We start from the raw sequence: 22159 nt of genomic DNA on the forward strand, positions 1-22159 counted from the left end.
ATTTCTCCCAGTCCTCAGGTGTGCCGCTTTGTTTTGCTAATTTATATGTTTCTTCTTTGGACTTGATACTATCCCTAATTTCCCTTGTTAGCCACGAGTGCACCTTCCCTGGTTTATTCTTTTGCCAAACTGGGATGAACAATTGTTGTAGTTCATCCACGCGATCTTTAAATGCTTGCCATTGCATGTCCACCGTCAACCCTTTAAGTATCATTTATCAGTCTATCTTAGCTAATTCACATCTCATACCCACTCTCCCATGAGTGGGTGTAGCTGCAGGGCAGTGGAGGTTTGTGGTCAGAGTTTTCCTTCTCCCAGTTGAGCTGCCAACCATGGCTGATGAGTCCCATCTGTTGAAACAACTGGTTTTAAGGCACCTTTGCCCCTTCTCCTATGTAGAAACAGTTCCACCAGGCTTAGCTAAGCCATGCGTGAAGGCCAGGAGCTGGACTTGGTTGTCAGAGGCTATTTGAGGCGCACACCATTGGGAGCATTTAATAGGTAGTGGGAGCTTGTCCCCATACAACCCCCAGCTATAACAATCTTCAGGAACCAAACTAAACACTAAATCTGTTTATTAATAGCAGCATATGCCAGTCTTCAGTGTCTGCTGTACTTACAGCCAATGAAAGCTTTGTAAGAATGATAAATGTTTTGATAGTTTGCGCATATGTTACAGGATGTACAGTATATATGATAGCATTACTGTATGTCCACCTTACAGAATGAGGTCTACAGAAAATACACTGGTGTATTTTTGGTACCTTCCAAATTAATAGTTTGTCTTTTCTCTTTCTGTAGTTTAAGGAACAAGTTGGGCAGTGGTTCAATACTAGTCCCAATGTTGAACATCTGCTGTTGATCAGAAGTTCAGTGAAGAATCTTAAAGCTCAGCTGAGGTGGAAACTGGTTGAAAAGAACAACATTGAAGATGTAATGTATAACTTTGATTGCTTACAGGATGTTGTATCTTGTACAGTTCCAAATGCATTGTTAAGGTGGTTGAAAAGCAAAAATTGTAGCCATAGAGACTATGGCACAGAAACAGGCCCATGCAGTAAGGGCTGAGCTGTTATTCTGCCTAGTCCCAGCGACCTGCACCCCATAGCCCTCCATCAATGTTCCTATACAAATTTCTCTTAAATGTTGAAATCAAATCTGCGTGTACCACTGCAGCTCATTCCACACTGTCACCACCCCGAGTGAAGAAGTTTCCCCTCAGGTTTCCCTTAAGCATTTTACCTTTCACCCTTAACCCATGACCTCTAGTTGTAGTCTCACCCATCCTCAGTGGAAAAAGTCTGCTCGCATTTACCCTATCTATACCCCTCATTATTCTGTATACCTCTATCAAATCTCTCCTCATTCTTCTACATTCCAGGGAATAAAGTCCTAATCTGTTCAACCTTCCCTTATAACTCAGGTCCCCAAGTCCTGGAAATATTATTGTAAATTTTCTCTGTACTCTTTCAATTTTATTGCTATCTTTCCTGTAGTTAGGTGACCAGAATTGCGATGCCTTACTTGTAATTTGATTGTGGCAAAGCACTGCAGGTAACGTGGGACAGGGCAGACAGTGTCTGTGAAGCCAACCCTTTTCATTGAGTTGTGGACCATTGACTAAATCTTCTCTTTTTGAATCATTGGCCTGACACTGGAAAAACAGGTGAATCTGCAAAGCCCCAGACACCATCCTGAGACATGGCAAACATTAACTGCAAATGAAGATCTGTGACAGTTAGGTGGCAGCCGTTTTTCGCACAAACAGGAAGGTGATAATTGTTCAACCTGCCTTCACTGCTTCTGAATTGAACTTGGAAATTATACTGAAAAATAGATCTCAGGAAAGAAATTCATCAGAGTATTTGTCAAGATAAATTTTGGAAGGTAATTGGTTTTAGGGTTGTGGTGATTATGTACTTCCATGTACCCCAGTTGCCATTCCCATGTCAACGTGCCTATCTACAGACTCCTCCACTGCCAAGTAGAAGCCAGACGCAGGTTGGACGAACACCATCTTGTATTCCATTTTGGCCCTCTGCAACCTGATGCCACTTCTCTGATTTCCAATAAAGACACACCTCTATTCCCTCCTGCCTTTGTTTTCCCTTATCCTTTTGGCCCCACTACCTGTTCTGTTCATTTCACCAATCCACAAAGCCTACCCATCACATTCACTTTCACCTTCCTTCTCCCTCTGGTACCTGTCCTCCTTCCCTTTCTCCCATGGTCCATGCTCCTCTCCTTCAACCCTTACCTTTTACACCTATCCGCTCCCAGCTTCTTCATCTCCTTTTCCCCTCACCTGTTTTCCCCAATCACCTGCCAGCTTGTACTTCTCCCCCCCCCATCTTTTCTGGCTTCTTCCCCCTTCCTTTCCAGTCCTGATGAAGACCTGATGAAGGATGAAGGATTTTGGCCCAAAACGTCGACTGCTTATTGCTATCCATTGCTACTGTATGAGTTCCTCCAACATTTTGTGTTTTGGTTTATGTATTGTGTTGCCAGTTTAAAGGTGAAGATTAAAGATCGGCTTTATTTGTCAATGTACAATGAAATATTGAAACATAGAGTGAAATGATTATTTTGTGTGAATGACCAACACAATCCAAAGATGTGCTGGGGGCTTCTGGCGCCAACATAGCACGCCCACAAATTGCTAACCCTAACACAAACATCTTTGGACTGTGGGAGGAAACCGGAGCAGCTAGGGTGAAACCCATGTGGTCATGGGGAGAATGCTCAAACTCCTTACAGACAGCTGTGTGAATGCTGGTGCTACAAAGCTCTACATTAACCGCTATGCTGGTCACATCATGGTTAGCACAAGCATGATGGCTTGGAGGCCCTATAAGTAATGCAGTGGCAACTCTGCAAATGTAATCCATTTACAATCTCACCTTTTGAAACAGGTTTGACTTTACAACTAAATCTGCTTTAATAGTGGTGAAGGATATACTGTACAGAGCTAATGTGATGTGTGGTTACATGGATTTATAAATTACAGAAGGTATATTGTTACTCGTGCACAGATACATGTACAATTTCTTCCTGTAGTTGGGCCATTTTGATGACGTGAAGACTCAAAAAATCAAAGAAGAAGTTCAGAAACTTAGAGATGAGGTCCATGAAGAAATCTGCTGTGAAAGAAAAGAATATGTAAGAATTTTAAAACTCAATGCCAGAATAACTGAGTAGTTCCAGTTGGGATATGACAGAAATTGTATTAAATGTGAAAAGAGTAAATTTACTGAAAAGTCATATTGTTGACATAAAGTTGAAAATATCAAACACAAATGGAAGGAGATGGTATCTACTGGTTTTGCCAACACCCCTTGTGTATAGTTCATCTGTTTATTATTATTTATTATTATAATATCAAAATAAATAAATAAATAAATAATCCTTTATCAATTTTTAAATCCCAGCTTTCAAGGAAAAAACAATGAATTATCTACTGATGGTTGTGTTTTATTAAAAGATACAATTTCAAATTCTATTTCAAGATTACGTGAAAATTTTTTATTAGTGAATTTGAATGGATCTGGGGTGTAGTTTTCAATAATGTTTGTATATAATTAATGATCTGGATGATGGGGTGGTAAATTGGATTAGTAAGTATGCAGATGACACTAAGCTAGATGGCGTTGTGGATAATGAAGTAGGTTTTCAAAGCTGGCAGAGAGATTTAGGCCAGTTAGAAGAGTGGGCTGAATAATGGCATTTGGAGTTTAATGCTGCTAAGTGTGGGGTGCTACATTTTGGTAGGAATAATCCAAATAGGACATACATTGTAAATGGTAGGGCATTGAGGAATGCATTAGAACAGAGTAATCTAGGAATAATAGTGCATAGTTCCCAAAAGGTGGAATCGCATGTGGATAAGGTGGTGAAGAAAGCTTTTGGTATGCTGGCCTTTATAAATCAGAGCATTGAGTATAGGAGTTGGGATGTAATGTTAAAATTGTACAAGGCATTGGTAAGGCTGAATTTGTTGAGGGCATTGGATTTAAAAGTTTGCTTAGAAGTTTGACTGCTCCAACTAAACCAGCCGAAATGAGCTTTGCTGATATTGTGAAAGTAATGCAGGAACATTTAGAACCAAAACCATTGTTGTTTGCAAAAATACTTTAGGTTTCATAAGTGGAATCAAAGTGAAGGGGAGCCCATTTCAGTATCTGTGGATGAATTGAAGAAATTGTCTGAGCATTCGTAGTTCAGCCATAGGCTTAATGATGCCCTGACGTATCACTTAGTTGGTGGAATCTTGTAAGAGAGCATTCAAAAATGCCTCCCAACTAAAGCACAGCATGCATTTTAAATGGCAGTTGAAATAGCTGTATTAATGGAAACAGCAACCAGATACTCAACTGAGTTGCAGTCAGTAATGAAAGTGAGCATGAACAAAATTCCAATATATAAGTAGAAACTATCCTGGTCAAACAAATGGTGTTACTGTTGTGGCAGGGGCTCACATATGCCAGACTAATGCAGATTTAAAGGTAAAACTTGCAGAAATTGCAACAAAGTAGGACACATACCAAGAGTATGTTGAGCAGACAAAAATAAATGGACTGCACAGGGAAGAAAAAAATATAAAAAACCAAGCTGCAGTTCCAAAAAGAGTATGAATCTGCATGCTGTTGATGAAAAAATCTGGTGATGATGAAAGTGACACAGGACTGGATAGTCTTGAGACTTCTAATGTGAAAACCAACAAGGGACAAGCAATATGGCTTACACCAGAAGTGAACGGCAAATTAATTAGAATGAAGTTGGACACTGGCTTGGCTGTTTCAGTCATTCCACAAAATGAATTTTAATTGCATTTCAAAGACACTTAAACTGAAGCCTATAGCTATACAGCTAAGAATTTCTACTGGAGAAAAGATAACTCCTGTGGGAATGGCATTTGGAACAGTGAAATACAACAACCAACAATCCACATTGGGTTTGTATGTGGTTAAAAACAGGAGGGCCAGCTTTCTGAGATGGTAATTGACTGAGGCAGCTACATTTTGATTGGAGCATCCCCTGAAATAGTCAGTTGAAAGCAAATTAGGAAAGGTATTAGATTATGCCACAGCAGTGTTCAAAGATGGCATTTGAGAACACAAACATATCAAGAGTAACATAGTGTTAAATGAAAATGTCACACCCAAGTTTTACAAGTCCCTTGTATCAACTGTGATAGCGTACCCAGTGTGCCATATTGTATGGAGGCTGAAGAAATTCTTTCCAAGGTATGTCCCAGCTGTCTATGTGATGCACAAGCCAAGGTAGTATGATATGGAAAGCAAGCTTGCCCATGGACAGGCTCCCCTTTCCATGCAGCTGCTGAATCCAGACGTATACAGTTCAGCAGCAGCAGCATTGCAGGAGTTGCCAGTCAGCATTGAGCTTGACTTTGGACTGCCTTAGACACTCCAGCTCTAGACCTTCTGCTGGCCTTCGCTCCCAGAGCTTCCCCATGAGCGGATACAGCAGCAAGGCACCGGAGGTTTGGGATTGGAGCCTTTTCTTCCCCTTCTCTGACTGACAAGCCCCATCTGACTGAAGCGACTAGTTTTAAGGTGCTAGTTACCCACCTTTGTCCCTTCTCCTGTCAATAGAAGCAGTTTCACTGGGCCTAGTAGCAAAGCCAGGAGCTGTCAGAGGCTATTGGAGATGCAGCCACTGAGAGCATTCAATAGGTAGTTGGAGCTTATCACCACACCTGGCTATAACAACCTTAAAGAGCAACCTTCTTGGTATTACTTATTTTTATTAGCACTATTTGTCTTTTGCACATTGTTTGTCAGGCTTTATGTGTAGTTTTCCATGAGTTCTAGTGTATTTCTTCCTTTTACTGTGAATGCCTGCAAGAAAATGAATCTCTGGGTCATATATGGTGACGTGTATGTACTTTGATTATAAATCTACTTTGATTTCAGTGTACTCAAAAGTAAAGAAATGAAAAGTGCTTAATTTTACTCAATTTAGTATGTTTTATTTATCCAACTATTTCCAAGAAGTTTACATTTGTAATTAATTACAAATTTGTTAGAATATCAAGAGAAATAGTTTCTGCAGTTCTATGGATTTGTTAGACGTGGCAGTTGAATGGCTGTGTTTTTCCTCGACAGGAGAGACTTGCCAATATTGTTCAGAATTGGTTTCCTGAGCTTGCCCTCCTCCATCCTGAGGCTGCAATCAAGAGTTATATGGTACGGAGCGGTAAATGTCCACTGGATAAATTCTTGCATGTTCTTGGCCTTTTTAAACTGGGGGGGGGGGGATTATTGCCCCAAAGCATTTTATTGTAAATTTTTATTGACCTGATTGAATTTCAGTGCCAAACCGTATGTGTCCTAACTGTTCGGCTACAAATACTGACTAACTGAGTGATGAACACTGGAGATTCTGCAGATGCTGGAAATCCAGAGCAACAGGCACAAAATGCTGGAGGAATTTAGTAGGTGTCACAGCATCTGTGGAGTGGAAGTTGACGTTTCGGGCCAAGAGCCTTTGGATGGTTCTGTCCTGATGAGGGGTCTCAGCGTGAAACATTAACTTGTTTATCCCTCTCCATAAGTACTGGAACTCTGCCACGGAAAGTTCCAAGCCTGGCTGGGAGAGGAGGAGAGTTGACTGTGGGGTTAGCAGTCACATCCCATTTTTTAAAAAAAAACAGATTTACAGAAACACCAACAGAAGCTCCAAAGACTTCATCCCTGGGAGAGGAAGGATCTTTGAAGATGGGCTACCCCTGGGGACAACTTGAAAGACTGGCTGTTGGTGGCCAGTAGGGCTGATGGTTAAGAAGAATAATAGAATCTGCCTGATCTGAATCCTTACAGCATTTTGTATGCCACTCTGACTCTATGATTGAACTCTATGTGTAGAGGGCACGTTTTCAAGATATATTATTTAAGTTATTGGGTGCTCAAACCGGAAAACATCAAATGCAATTAATTATAGAAACTCTTGATTCTCTGAAATCTAATTGTCTAGAAATTAGATTGGATGATGCAATATTCTGTGTTCTACATAATCCAATTATTCTGTAAAATGAAACATCACAGAGTCATGAACTCTGCCATCTTCATTCTGAGACCTTCCTTACTATGTTTGCTGTCATGCCTCAATGCTTCTGGATATCGCTCCAAGATTTTTGTTTGCTGGGTAGTCTGCAGTGGTCCCAAGGCATTCCTGCATAAGCAAACAGTCAATGAAATCTGCTGGGGGGTGGGGGCTGACCCTGAACACCAACAATCCTCCAAACAAATGCCAGAACATAAACCTTTCCCATCACATACCTGGACCCCACACCCCAACCCACTGCCAGGGTATGATCCCTTCCCCTCCTCTCCATACCTCTACACACCTGTACCCACATGTACATGATTTCCCTTTTACTCTGGCAAAGCCCACTGTAGAGGCCATGTGTAAAGCTAATGGCCCTATTGAATATCTTAGTGATAATTATGTCAACTTTGACTGGGTTTGCAGGCCATTGCTGCCTTGTTAAGCAAAGCTTAACACCATGAATGGCAGTGTGGTGCTTCACTCCCGGATGAGCTCAATGTCTTTATGCTTGCTTTGAAAGGGAGAATAAAACTACGAATATGAGGATCCCTTTGGCACCTGGTGACCCTGTGACCTCTGTCTCAGAGGTCAACATCAGGTTGCAATGTTCCCTCTAATTTGTAATGACCAGTGTACACAAAAATCTTGCGCCTTGCAATTTTTTTTGCCCAGTGACAACAACGTGTGTGCTCTGAGTAACTTCTTCAGTAAAAACTGTATAAATAAGCCAGTTCTAAAATCTGCAGTCAAATCATCACCAACTCCACGTTGTCAGCACAGTCCACATCAGAAACCGGAAAAGGAAATGTGATTGTGTACAATCCCGAAATATACTTAACGTACCAATGAGGTAGAGGGTGACAACCTTTTTTGCGCTAGTAACAAAAGATGTGCACACCTTAGAGGGGACATTGTCAGGCTGTCAGTGGAGTACCTGGTAAGGCTCTGATAACCTGTACCAACCCAACTGGCAGGGGTATTCAAAGACAATGTCAGTCTCTCGTTGCTACAGTCAGAAGTTCCTACCTGCTTCAAAATGACAACTATACCAGTGCCCAAGATGAACAAGGTTAGCTGCCTTAATGACTATTGTCTAGTGGTACTTGTTTCTGGTGATGAAGTGCTTTGAGAGGTTGGTTACGGCTAGACTTAACTCCTGTCTCAGCAAGGACGTTGGCCCGCGGCAATTTGCCTCTCACCACATTAGGTCTGTGGTGGGCACAAACTTCATTGGTTCTTCACATAGCCTTGGATCACCTTGACAATACGAATATCTCTGTTAGGATGCTGTTCATAGACTATAGCTCAGCATGTAACACTATCATTGCTAAAGTTCTGATCTAAAAGCTCCAGAACCTGGGTCAATGTACCTACCTCCCTGTGCAACTGGATCCTCAACTTCCTAACCAGAAGACCACAGTCTTCAGAGAAAACATCTTCACCTCACTGACAGTCAACATTGGTGCACCTCAGGGATGTGTGCTTAGCCCATTGCTCTAATCTCTCTACATCTATAACTGTGTACCTAGCCACACATGCCATTTATAAATTTGCTGACAATACAACCATTGTTAGCGGTTTCAGATGGTGACAAGAGGGCGTACAGGAGTGAGATAGATCAGCTAGTTGAGTGGTATTACAGCAACAGCCTTGCACTCAACATCAGTAAGACAAAAGAACTGATTGTGTACTTCAGAAGGGGTAAGAAGAGGGAACACACACACACCAGTCCTTGTAGAGCAATCAGAAGTGGAAAAAATAGTCAATTTCAAGTTTCTGGGTGTCAATATCTCTGAGGATCGAACCTGGACCCAACAAATCAAAAACGGCTATATTTCATTAGGAGTTTGAGAAGATTTGCTATGTCACTAAAAGCACTCAAATTGCTGCAGATGTACTGTGGAGAGCATTCTAACTGTCTGCATCACTGTGGTATGGGGGATGGGGGGTGGAGAAGCTACTGCACAGGTTCGAAGTGAGCTATGGAGAGTTGTAATCTGATTCAGCTCCATTATGGGTACTGGCTTCTGTAGTATCCAGAACATCTTCAAGGTTCAATGTGTCAAAAAAGCAGTACCCATCATTAAGAACCTCCATCATCCAGGCCATGCCTTGTTCTCACTGTTGTCATCAGGAAGGAAGTACAGAAGCCTGAAGATACACAAATAATTCAGGAACAGCTTCTTCCCTTCTGCCATCTGATTTCTGAATGGACTTTGAGCCCATGAACACTACCTCACTACTTTTTTTATTTCTATTCTCTCTCTATCTCTGATCTATCTCTCTCTACACATACACATGCACACGGCCCATTGAATCTGCTCTACCATAGCTGATTTATTTTCCCTCTCAACCCCCATCCTCCTGCTTTCTTCCCATAACCTTTGACGCCCTGGCTAATCAACCTCTACTTTAAATGTACCCAATGACTTGGCTTCCACAGCCTTCTGTGGCAACGAGTTCCACAGATTCACAACCTTCTGGATAAAGAAATTCCCCCTCATCTCTGTCCTAAATGGATGTCCCTCTATTTTGAAGCTGTACCCTCTGGTCCTAGACTCTCCCACCACATATCCACCTTTCAGTCTATGATAGGTTTCAATGAGATCCCCCATCATTCTTCTAAACAACAGCAAGTACAGGCCCAGAGTCATCAAATGCTCTTTGTACATTAATTTTTTCATTCCTGGGATAATTTTCATAAACCTCCTCTAGACCTCCAATGTCAGTACATCCTTTCTTAAATAAGGGGCCAAAAAAACTGCCACAATACTCCCAAGTGCAACCTGACCAATGTCTGATAAAGCACTTTTCTGTCTTCCTTACAAAAATGTCACACTCTTTAAGAAGATGTGCACTCTTATCTTTTTAACAGATTGCTTGACACTCTCACTTAATTGCATATGCGGTGGAATCCAGTTAATTGGGACTCATTGAGACGAGTACATTTTAACCCATTTAAGTGGCTACCCCACTTAACTGAAGTTTCGTGGAAATAGTTAAAAAGGTATAAAAAAGACAAACAGAGTAACAAATTATGTATTTAAATCAAATACTTAAATTAGAACACTACCAATAATAGTACAGTACTATAAAAAATTGTATTGGTTCCTAATAGTTATCGATGGAGGAATTTGTCCAGTGTACACAGTGAACAAAATCAGCACAGACACCTCGTGCAAATATTGGACCGCCCTCATTCAATGCTGTCAATCATTGTAACATTCAGCGTGATTGTCAATACCTTCAAATACTTCGCATTTCCTAATTTGTTGAAGTAGTGAAATCATTTCATTTTCACTCCCGGACATTTCTTGCATCTCTAAGACTGAATGTTTGAATCTGCAGTTTCGAATTGTCTTGCTGTTTTATTTAGCCAACTATCAGTGACAAAAATCACTTTTTTGAACGCACAAAACTGACGCTATTTAAAAACTGTTTGCGCTAATCAGTGTCACGTCTAACAGCCACGCAAATGTGTGCAAATGATGCTAGTTAGAACCTGTTTGACAACAGTCTCCTGTCTCAGTTAAGTGGTGTAGTGTCCCAGATAAATGAAGGGATTCCCAACAGTTTTCTGGATTAGTTTTTGTTCTTTGAGGTTCTGAATTAAGTGGCTGCCCTGACTAATTGATGGCCCAATTAACTGGAATCCACTGTTCTTTTAAATCCTAGCCAAATCCTTCTCTTTGTTTTCTTAGCAGTCTGCTGGACTTCTGAATGAAAGCTTGGAGCGTTGTTTGTTTGATCGTGAGCCTCTGAGAGAGTTGAGTAGCAAGCGATCGGTGGTGTGCTCTGAAGTTAAATCCAAGAGAATTCTCTTAAAGGTAGGTACTGTTTTGGTGAGCAACACTCGTGTGTGTTCACTTATTTTTGCTCACCCGACACTGAACTGTACCCACAACCAATGACTCACTTTGAAGGACTGTTCATCTCATATGCTCAATATTTATTGCTGATTTACTATTTTGTTTTTTTTGTCTTTGCACAGTTTTTGTCTTTTGTACAGTGATTGTCTTGTGTTCAGCTTTTCATCCATTATATTGTTTTTCATATATATATACACAAACACACACACATACATATATATATATATAGCGAATGCACACAAGAAAACAAATCTTAAGGTTGTATAAGACCAAGAGACACGGGAGCAGAATTAGGCCATTCAGCCCATTGAGTCTGCTCTACCATCCATCATGGCTGATCCCGGATACTGTTCAACCACATACACCTGCCTTCTCGCCATATGCTTTGATGGCCTGATCAAACAGGAAATGATCAACTTCTGCCTTAAATATGCACATAGACTTGGCCTCCACCACGGTCTGTGGCAGATCATTCCACAAATTTACTACTCTGACTATATATAAAAAAAATTCCTCCTTACCTCTGTTCTAAAGCATCACCATGCAATTTTGAGGCTGTGCCTTCTAATTCTGGATGCACCCATCATAAGAAATGTCCTCTCCACATCCACCTTATCTAGTCCTTCAATGTTCATTAGGTTTCAGTGAGATCCCCCCACTGCATTCTTCTAAATTCCAGTGAGTACAGACCCAAAGCTGCCAAATCCTCCTCATATGTTAACTCCTTCATTCCCAGAATCTTTTTCATGAACCTTCTCTGGATTCTCTCCAATGACAACACGTTCTTTCTGAGATATGGAGCCCAAAACTGTTGACAGTTCTCCAAGTGCAGTGTGACTAGTGTCTTATAAAGACTCAGCATAATCTCTTTGCTTTTATATTTTAGTACCCTGAAATAAATGTCAACATTGCATTTGCCTTCTTTACCACAGACTCCACCTGGAAGCTAACATTCTGGGAGTCCTGCATGAGGACTTCCAAGTACCTCTGCACCACTGATGTTTGAACCTTCTCCCTATTTAGGTAGTAAAACGAACTATTGTTCGTTTTACCAAAATGCATCATCATACATTTCCCAATGCTGTATTCCATCTGCCACTTTTTTTTGCCCATTCTTCCAATTTGTCTAAGTCTTTCTGCAACTGCATTGTTTCATCAGCACTACCTACCCCTCTACCTATCATTGTATCATCTGCAAACTTTGCCACAAAGTTATCAATTCCATTATCCAAATTATTGACAAACAATGTGAAAAGAAGTGGTCTCAGTACTGAACCCTGAGGAACACCACTAGTCACTGGCAGCTGACCAGAAAAGGCCCCCTTTATCCCACGCACTGTCTCATGCCATTACTTTATCTGTGCCAGTACATTTATTGTAACACTGTAGGATTTTATCTTGTTAAGCAGCCCCATGTGGCACCCTGTCAAATGCCTTCTGGAAATCCAAGTAAATGACATTTACTGCCTCTCCTTTCTCCACCCTGCTTGTTATTTCCTCAAAGACCTCTAACAGATTTGTCAGGCAAGATTACCCTTGACAGAAACATACTGACTTTGACTTATTTTATCTTTGGTCTCCAAGTACCCTGAAACCTCATCCTTAATAGTAGACTCCAACACTTGTCCAGCCACTGATGTTAGGCTAACTGGCCTATAATTTACTTTCTTTTACCTTCCTCCCTCTTAAAGAGTGGAGTGACATTTGCAATCTTTGAGTCTTCTGGGACAGTGTATATATTTTGATGATAAATTTTCTTTGAACTATGAAACCTGTCCAGAAAATGCCTGGTGTTTTCCTTTTTGTGACTTTCTATTCAGATTGGTGTTGAGTTCTTCAGTTGTTGCAAACAGCACTTGAGAGTTTTTGTTGTATGTCTGCAGATTAATGTGATATATTTTGATAGGGATACTCTGTGGATTATACCACAGAGGCCTACATGATAGAGAGGGCAGCTGAATATCACCGGGCCTGGTCTGTATTGAACGAGAACTCTGGACTTCTACGAATTCTGGGCATGTTTGTTTGCAAGGTTAGTGAAAGCAGAATAAATGTGATAAACGAGGAAGTTTAAAAACAGAAACAGCCTTGAGAGAGAAAAGGCTTTCTTTTCCTGATGCTCAAAAATGGATGTGATGATTTAAAGCAATCAAAGGTGAAGGTGGGTTCCCAAACACTTATTGAAGATATGGATTAACTTGAATCCAGGTGTGGGGGTGGGGGAGCTGGAAGTGTCATATAGTCATAGAATACTGCAGCATAGAAATTGGCCCTTTGACCCATCTAATCTGTGCCAAATTATTAATCTGTCTCACCCATCAACCTGCACATGGACCATAGCCTCCACACTTCTCCCATCCAAATTTCTCTTAAATAGTGAAATAGAACCCATATCCACCATTTCCTCTAGCTGTTCGTTCCACACGCTCACCACCCTCTGAGTTCCCCTCATGTTCCTCTTAAACATTCTGCCTTTCATCATTAACCCATGATCTCTGGTTCTAGTCATACCCAACCTCAGTGGAAAAAGTCTGCTTGCATTTACCCTATCGGTACACCTCATAATTTTGTAACCCCACATTCTAAGGAATAAAGTTCTAATCTATTCAGCCTTTCCCTGTAACTTAAGGACCTCAAGTCCTGACAACATCCTTGTCAGACAGCAATCAGCTACTAACACTCTCTGGATTCTCTTGTGAAGCCAATTTCTAATCCAATTTACTACCTTATTCTGAATGCTGAGTAACTCAACCTCCCATGAGGGACCTTGTCATATGCCTTTGCTGAAGTCCATGTAGGCATAGCCACTAGTTTATCTTCATCAGCTTTTCAGGTAACCTCCTCAAAAAAAACTCTACAAGATTGGTTAAACATAAGACTGTAAGACATATAGGAGCAGAATTAGGTCATTTGGCCCATTGTGGCTGCTCCGCCACTTAATCATGACTGATCCTTTTTTTCCCCACCTCAGCCCCACTCCCTAGTCTTCTCCCCATGACCCTTGATGCTGTGTCCAATCAAGAACCTATTAAGCTCTGCCTTGAATACCCCCAATGACCTGGCCTTCACAGCTGTCTGTGGTAATAAATTCCACAAAATCACCACCCTCTGGCTAAATAAACTTCTCCGCATCTTTGTTTTAAATGGATGTCCCACTATTCTAAGGCTGTGCCCTCTTGTTCTAGATTCCCCCACCATGGGAAATACCCTTTTCACATCTACTCTGTGTATGCCTTTCAATATTCAAAAAAGCTTCAGTGAGATCCCTCCCTCATCCTCAGTGAGTACAGACCCAGAGCTATCAAACGTTCCTCATATGATGACCCTTTCATTCCCAGAATCATCCTTGGTTAACCTCCTCCAAATCCTCTCTAATGCAAGTACATCTTTTAGATGAGGAGCCCAAAACTCAAGGTGAGGCCTCTCCAATACTGTATAAAGCCACAGCATCACATCCCTGCTCTTGTATTCTAAACCTCTTGAAATAAATGCTAACATTGCATTTGCCTTCCTCACCACCAACTCTACCTACAAGTTAACCTTTAGGCTGTTCTGCACAAGAACTTCCAAATTTTTGGATTTTCTCTCCATTTCTTGCCCATTCTCCTAATTTCTCTTTAAGTCCTTCTGCAGCCTACCTGTTTCCCCAAAACTAGCTGTCCCTCCACCAATCTTTATATCATCTGCGAACTTGGCAACAAAGCCATCTAGTCCATCATCTAAATCATTGATATACAGTATAAAAAGAAGTGGCCCCAACACCAACCCCTGTGGAACGTCACTATTTACTGGCAGCCAACCAGAAAAGGATCCTTTTATTCCCACTCACTGCCTCCTACCAATCAGCCAATGCTCTAACTATGTTAGTAATTCTTCTGTAATGACATGGGTTCTCAACTTGTTAAGCAGCTTCATGTGTGGCACCTTGTCAAAGGCCTTCTGAAAGTCCAAATATACAACATCCAGTGCATCCCCTTACCTATCCTACTTGTAATCTCCTCAAAGAATTCCAACAGGTTTTTCAGGCAAGATTTTCCCTTAAGGAAACAATGATGACTTTGTCCCATCTTGTTCTGTGTCACCAAATACTCCATAACATCATCCTTCACAATTGATGCAACATCTTCTCAACCAATATGATCAGGCTAATCGGTCTATAATTTCCTTTCTGCTGTCTTTTTCCAGTCCTCTGGCATCATGCCAAAGCCCAATGATTTTTGAAAGATCATTACTAATGTCTGCACAATCTCTACTGCTACCTCTTTCAGAACCCTAGGGTGCAGTTCATCTGGTCTAGGTGATTTACATACCCTTAGATCGTTCAGCTTTTTGAGCACTTTCTCCCTTGTAATGTAACTGCACTCCAGTTTTCCTGCCTTTCACCCTTCAACATCTGGCACACTACTAGATGACCTATCACATAAAAAACCATGTTGACTATCCCTAATTGTTCCCTTTCTATCCAAGGTGCTATATGAAATTTTGAAAGGCTCGATAGGGCAGTTCTTTCTCATCATGGGATAAGTCTAAGACCAGAGGGCACAGCTTCAGAATAAAAGGACATCCCTTTAGAACGGAGATGGGGAGGAATTTCTTTAACCAGAAGGTGATGAATCTGTGGAATTCATTGTCACAGATGGCAGTAGAGGCAAAGTCATTGGAGATACTTAAAGTGGAAGTGGATATATTCTTGATTGATAAGGGTGTCAAAGGTTACTGGAGAAGGCAGGTGGATAGGAATGAAAGGGAAAATGAATCAGCCATGACGGAATCGGACTTGATGGCCCGACTGACCCAATCCTGCTCTGCTGTCTTACGTTCAAATACTTGTATATCCAGTCCCTTAATACTTGCCAATTACTTACCCACTACTGACGTCAAGTTCACCAGCCTATAATTTCCTGGTTTATTTTTAGAGCTTTTCTTAGACAATGGAACATAATTCACTATCCTCCAATCCTCTGGCACCTCACATGCTGGTAGGATTTTTAAAATATCTCTGCTACAACCCTTGCAGTTTCTGCACTAGGGGAAGAAGCAAAGGAGAGAGAAAATAAATAAATAAATACATACATACATACATATAATGCGGTCCAAGGTAACTGACCAAATCTATCCATAAAGGGATAATGGAAGGAATGAGGGAGGGCTCAACAGGTAGGTCAGGATGATTGAAGAAAGCTAAAGGAAGGAGGATTTAAACACAAGGCTGAGAATTGTTCAGTAACAATCTGGATTTCAGAATAGGAAAAATATTGGTTGAGCAAAATTGAAATCCTACAGAGAGGATACAACTAACAGTAATTAATATTAACTGAGTTATAGAGGATTTGGCATTGATCAGGAAAGCATGGCTGTGGATGTTAGCAGTAGGTGGGTGAGTCATGGTTCACTCCAGCCGGGGTGGGAATTAAGGAGATGTTACAAATCTTTGGTATATGGTGTTACATACCCCGTAATGGGTTTAAAAAAAAACAGCAGAAATGTACACACCTGGCGTCTGAGTCTTCCGTTATAAAATCTTTTTTATTAGTAACTACGTGAATAAAGTAATATAAAATGAGATAAGGTAAACAGGTTAGCAGAGGATATGCATATATAAGTGAGTAAATAAAGTTCCCAAGCTTCCCAGCTCAGGAGGTTAGGTGATACAGTCTTACGGTGGTCTAGTAAGTAATCAGTTCAGTTCTGGAATTTGATTTGAGTGGAGTTGGAGAGAGAGAGAGAGATAGAGAGTTGGTTTGTCTTCCAATGCCAATCCTCCATGTCGTTCTCCTGCTCCCAAAACTTATTTAAAGTCACCAACTTGTGACCACAGAAAGAGGAATGCCGGTTTTCCACAGTGAGCTATCAAGCCAGGCGAGGGTTAAACACCGATAGCTCCCCATCGGTCACTCCTTTGTCCACACTGAGCAAAAACCCCACCCTTGTCGTGGGCACACAAAGCTCACCAGTGTCCTCCTTGCCTCTGGCGTGTTGTGTGTCTCTTGTGTGTCTGATTAAAAAGTCAACTGACCTTATATATATCTCACAAGTGCGGAACACAAACTGTCCATCATATAGTTCCGCCTTTCAGGTTCCAAGGCGACTCACAGACTTTCTCTCTCTCCCTGCTGCTGAAATAGCACACAAGCTGTTTGCTCCCTCTCTCTCTTGTTAAAGGAACAGTCCACTTTAGAATAATCCTTCAGATCTCATCACAATGGGTTCTGAAGGTGAGCCCAGGATTGAAGAGAGCTATGTATTTGCAAAATTCTGTTCACTCACTGCCTGGCAGGGGGATTGAACTAGTTTGCGTAGGTAGTGCATTCACTCTTCCCTGTGTTTCGGAATTTTGCAGAACGAAGGAGCAAGTGGCAAGGAGCTCCAAGGTACAGGGTCTGGAAATGTTTTCATTGTCAGAGATATCTTGATGATTTCACAAGGAAAACTGGAACAGTTGGATGTAAAATTTACTGGGCTGATAATACTTAAGAGTTCAAAACAGAAGTACTAATGGAGCTGTTAATGTGCTAATAGGATTATGGCTCTACATTCAATAAGAGTACATCTGTAAATGTTATCAACTGTAAATTTAAGCTATTGCTTAAACAGAATAAAAATTTCTTTATAGTTGCTTTATTGTGATTTCTGTACAATATTTTCCTCTCAGTCTGAGCCGGTGGCCTATGTTTTGGTGCCATTTTACCCAGGATGCTCTTTGAAGGAGGTACAGGACACCAACCCCCTCAACTCAGTGGTGAGTTTCATGTGTTCATTGAGTGGGTCTTCAAAGTCAAACAGAAAAGTATGTGCCAGCACCTTTGCTTAACAAGTAATTGAAAGGGGAATGTCAAACACTATTAAGTTTAAAAATAAGATGAACCAAAGGGGATAACATTATTGAAATGTTCCCACATACTATGGACTCCCTTTCAAGGACTCCTCACCTTGTGATCTGGGATATTTATTGCCTGTGTATTTATTATTATTATTTATTTTAGTATTTGCAGTTTATTGTCTTCTGCACTCTGGTTGAACACCCAAGTTGGTGTTGATTCTGTTGTAAGACTAAGATATAGGAGCAACAGAAGTAGGCTATTTGGCCCATCAAGTCTGCTCCTACATCTCATCATGCTGATCCAGTTTTCCTCTCAGCCCCAATCTCATGCCTTTCCCCCCTGTATGCCTTCATGCCCTGACCAATCAAGAATCTATCAACCTATCAAACCCCATTTCCAGAAAAGTTGGGATATTTTCCAAAATGCAATAAAACAAAAATCTGTGATATGTTAATTCACGTGAACCTTTATTTAACTGACAAAAGTACGAAGAAAAGATTTTCAATAGTTTTACTGACCAACTTAATTGTATTTTGTAAATATACACAAATTTAGAATTTGATGGCTGCAACACACTCAACAAAAGTTGGGACAGAGTTAAAATAAGATTGAAAAGTGCACAGAATATTCAAGTAACACCGGTTTAGAAGACTCCATATTAAGCAGGCTAATTGGTGGCAGGTGAGGTATCATGACTGGGTATAAAAGTAGCGTCCATCAAAGGCTCAGTCTTTGCAAGCAAGGATGGGTTGTGGCTCACCCTTTTGTGCCAAAATTCGTGAGAGAATTGTTAGTCAGTTCAAAAGGAATATTTCCAACACAAGATTGCAGAGAATTTAGGTCTTTCAACATCTACAGTACATAATATTGTGAAAAGGTTCAGAGAATTCAGAGACATCTCAGTGCGTAAATGGCAAGATCGGAAACCACTGATGAATGCACGTGATCATCGAGCCCCCAGGCGGCACTGCAACTGTGGCAATTCTAGCCACCTGGGCTCAGGAGTATTTCGGAAAACCATTGTCATTTAACACAGTTTGTCGCTGCATCCAGAAATGCAACTTGAAACTGTATTACGCAAGGAGGAAGCCATACATCAACTCTATGCAGAAACGTCGGCGAGTTCTCTGGGCCCGAGCTCATCTCAGGTGGACCGAAAGACTGCAGAACCGTGTGCTGGGGTCAGGTGGGGTCCACATTTCAGCTAGTTTTCGGAAAAAATGGGCGTCAAGTTCTCCGTGCTAAAGATGAAAACGACCATCCTGATTGTTATCAGTGAAAGATGCAAAAGCCAGCATCTGTGATGGTATGGGAGTGCATCAGTGCCCACGGCATGGGTGAGTTGCATGTATGTGAAGGTACCATTGACTCTGAGGCATATAATAGGATTTTAGAGAAACATATGTTGCCATCAAGGCGACCTCTCTTCCCAGGACGTCCATGCTTATTTCAGCAGGACAATGCCAGACCACACTTTGCACAGGCTACAACAGAGTGGCTTTGTAGACACAGAGTGCGTGTACTTGACTGGCCTGCTGCCAGTATCTCCTATTGAAAATGTATGGCGCATCATGAAGAGGAGAATCAGACAACGGAGACCATGGACTGTTGAGCAGCTGAGGTCTTATATCAAGCAAGAATGGACAAAATTTCCAATTGCAAATCTACTACAATTAGTATCCTCAGTTCCAAAACAATTAAAAAGTGTTATTAAAAGGAAAGGTGATGTAACACAATGGTAAACATGCCTCTGTCCCAACTTTTGTTGAGTGTGTTGCGGCCATCAAATTCTAAATTTGTGTATATTTACAAAATACAATTACGTTGCTTAGTAAAACTATTGAAAATCTTTTCTTTGTACTTTTGTCAGTTAAATAAAGGTTCACGTGAATTGACATACCACAGATTTTTGTTTTTATTGCATTTTGGAAAATATCCCAACTTTTCTGGAAATGGGGTTTGTAGATAAAAACTTGGTCTCCACAGCTGCCGGTGGCAACACATTCCACAGATTCACCACTCTCTGGCTAAAGTGAATGGTGAAAGGCCTTGATAGAGTGGATATTGAGAGTACGTTTCCTACGGTGGGGGGAGTCTAAGACCAGAGGACACAGCTTTAGAATGGAGGAGGGCTCCTTTCAGAGTGGAGATAAGTAATTTCTCTAGCCAGAGCATGGTGAAAACATCTTGTTGCATTGACAAAGCTGTTAGAATGTGTTAACCAAGAGCTCAAATCCAATTCAGTGACTATTTAAACAACTGATATTTCAGATAATCGTCAGTCTTTTCCAGAGATCAGTGGCAAAAGTGTATCCTGTGTTTTTCTATGAAAGACACAAGACAGACTGAACCTTTTAATTAGTTTGTCCACCATAGTGTGTTTCTTTGTATATACTGTGAATGCCTGCAAGAAAAAGCATGTCAGGGTTGTATATGGTGACCTATACAATGGAGTCCATTTAATTGGGCCATTGGTTAATTGGAACATCTGCTTATTTGCAACAACTCTTAAAGAACGAAAACTAGTCCATAAAGTAGCGAGGATTCCCTTTTCCTGTTTGGGGCACTATGCCACTTAATTGCGACAGGAGACTGTTTTCAAACAGTTTCTAACTAGTGTCAGATGCGTGCACTTGTGTGGCTGTTAGACACTACACCATACTTAGAGTGAACAGTTTTTAAATTATATCAGTTGAGCATGTTTTCAGAAAGAAGTAATTTTTGTCATTGGTGAGAAATAAACAATAAAACTCCTTCGCTCTCTGCAGTTTTGAGCATTCAGGCTTGGAGATACCAGAAATGGACAGGAGTGAAAAGGAAATGATTTCACTACTTCAAGTTAGGAACTATGAAGAATTTAAGGGTATAGATAATCATCTTGAATGTTACCTTTGTTCCCCACTGGATAGCCTGCTCTCACCAGTGGCTTTAGTTAGCTGTTTGCATGCGACAGTGACCATATTCAGTATACCACTTCAACGGGGGACTAAACCAGTCCAAATATGTAAAGCCAGCTCTGGCGGAATGGTGGATGAGATCCAACAGCCAGGGACATGTTTCTGAAGGGGATGAGGTACAGAAGATGTCATGGTCATCCACTTGCAACCAAAAAAGCCCCAGTTTGTGACACTTGTTTATGCCACCAGGCCCGGACCTCCAAGGTCAAGAGAGTGGAACTGTCCAAGTGCAACTGCTTTATATGATAAAATCATCATAGTATATGGTGACATATATGCACTTTGATAATAAATTTACTCATCCACATTAGACAAGTACTTTGGATCAGTCTTCACTAGAGAAGACACAGACAATCTCCCAGATGTAATAGTGGCCAGAGGACCTAGGGTAATGGAGGAACTGAATAAAATTCACATTAGTCAGAAAATGATGTTGGGTAGACTGATGGGACTGAAGGCTGATAAATCCCCAGGGCCTGATGGTCTGCATCCCAGGGTACCTAAGGAGGTGGCTGTGGAAATCATGGATACGTTGGTAATCATTTTCCAATGTTCTATAGATTCAGGATCAGTTCCTTGAGGATTGGAGGGTGGCTAATGTTATCCCACTTTTTAAGAAAGGAGGGAGAGAGAAAATAGGGAATTATAGACCAGTTAGCCTGACGTCAGTGGTGGGGAAGATGCTGGAGTTAATTATAGAAGATGAAATAGCGGCACATTTGGATAGCAGTAACAGGATCGGTCCAAGTCAGCATGGATTTACGAAGGGGAAATCATGCTTGACTAATCTTCTGGAATTTTTTGAGGATGTAACTATGAAAATGGACAGGGGAGAGCCAGTGGATGTAGTGTACCTGGACTTTCAGAAAGCTTTTGATGAGGTCCCACATAGGAGATTAGTGGGCAGAATTAGAGCACATGGCATTGGGGGTAGGGTACTAACATGGATAGAAGATTGGTTGGCAGACAGGAAACAAAGAGCAGGGATTAACGGGTCCTTTTCAGAATGGCAGGCAGTGACTAGTGGGGTACTGCAAGGCTCGGTGCTGGGACCACAGCTATTTACAATATACATTAATGATTTAGATGAAGGGATTAAAAGTAACATTAGCAAATTTGCAGATGACACAAAGCTGAGTGGCAGTGTGAGATATGAGGAGGATGTTAGGAGAATTCAGGGTGACTTGGACAGGTTGGGTGAGTGGGCAGATGCATGGCAGATGCAGTTTAATGTGGATAAATGTTGAGGTTATCCACTTTGGTGGCAAGAACAGGAAGGCAGATTACTATCTGAATGGTGTCATTAGGAAAAGGGGAAGTACAATGAGATCTAGGTGTTCTTGTACATCAGTCACTGAAAGTAAGTATGCAGGTACAGCAGGCAGTGAAGAAAGCTATTGGCATGTTGGCCATAACAAGGGGAGTTGAGTATAGGAGTAAAGAG

General features: G+C 41.2%; 1 protein-coding gene across 1 annotated transcript in view; it reads left to right on the forward strand.

Annotated features, from left to right (window-relative positions):
- The window catches only part of LOC132378711 (serine/threonine-protein kinase 31-like), a 151271-nt gene that overhangs the window by 103115 nt on the left and 25997 nt on the right, over window positions 1–22159 (forward strand). The window contains exons 16-21 of the mRNA XM_059945812.1: window positions 802–933; window positions 3058–3159; window positions 6126–6206; window positions 10770–10895; window positions 12844–12969; window positions 17590–17676. Coding sequence (XP_059801795.1) covers window positions 802–933; window positions 3058–3159; window positions 6126–6206; window positions 10770–10895; window positions 12844–12969; window positions 17590–17676 — 654 coding nt within the window. The remainder of the gene's footprint in view (window positions 1–801; window positions 934–3057; window positions 3160–6125; window positions 6207–10769; window positions 10896–12843; window positions 12970–17589; window positions 17677–22159) is intronic.

Source organism: Hypanus sabinus, chromosome 20, assembly GCF_030144855.1.
Source record: "Hypanus sabinus isolate sHypSab1 chromosome 20, sHypSab1.hap1, whole genome shotgun sequence".
NCBI classification, from domain to species: Eukaryota; Metazoa; Chordata; class Chondrichthyes; order Myliobatiformes; family Dasyatidae; genus Hypanus; species Hypanus sabinus.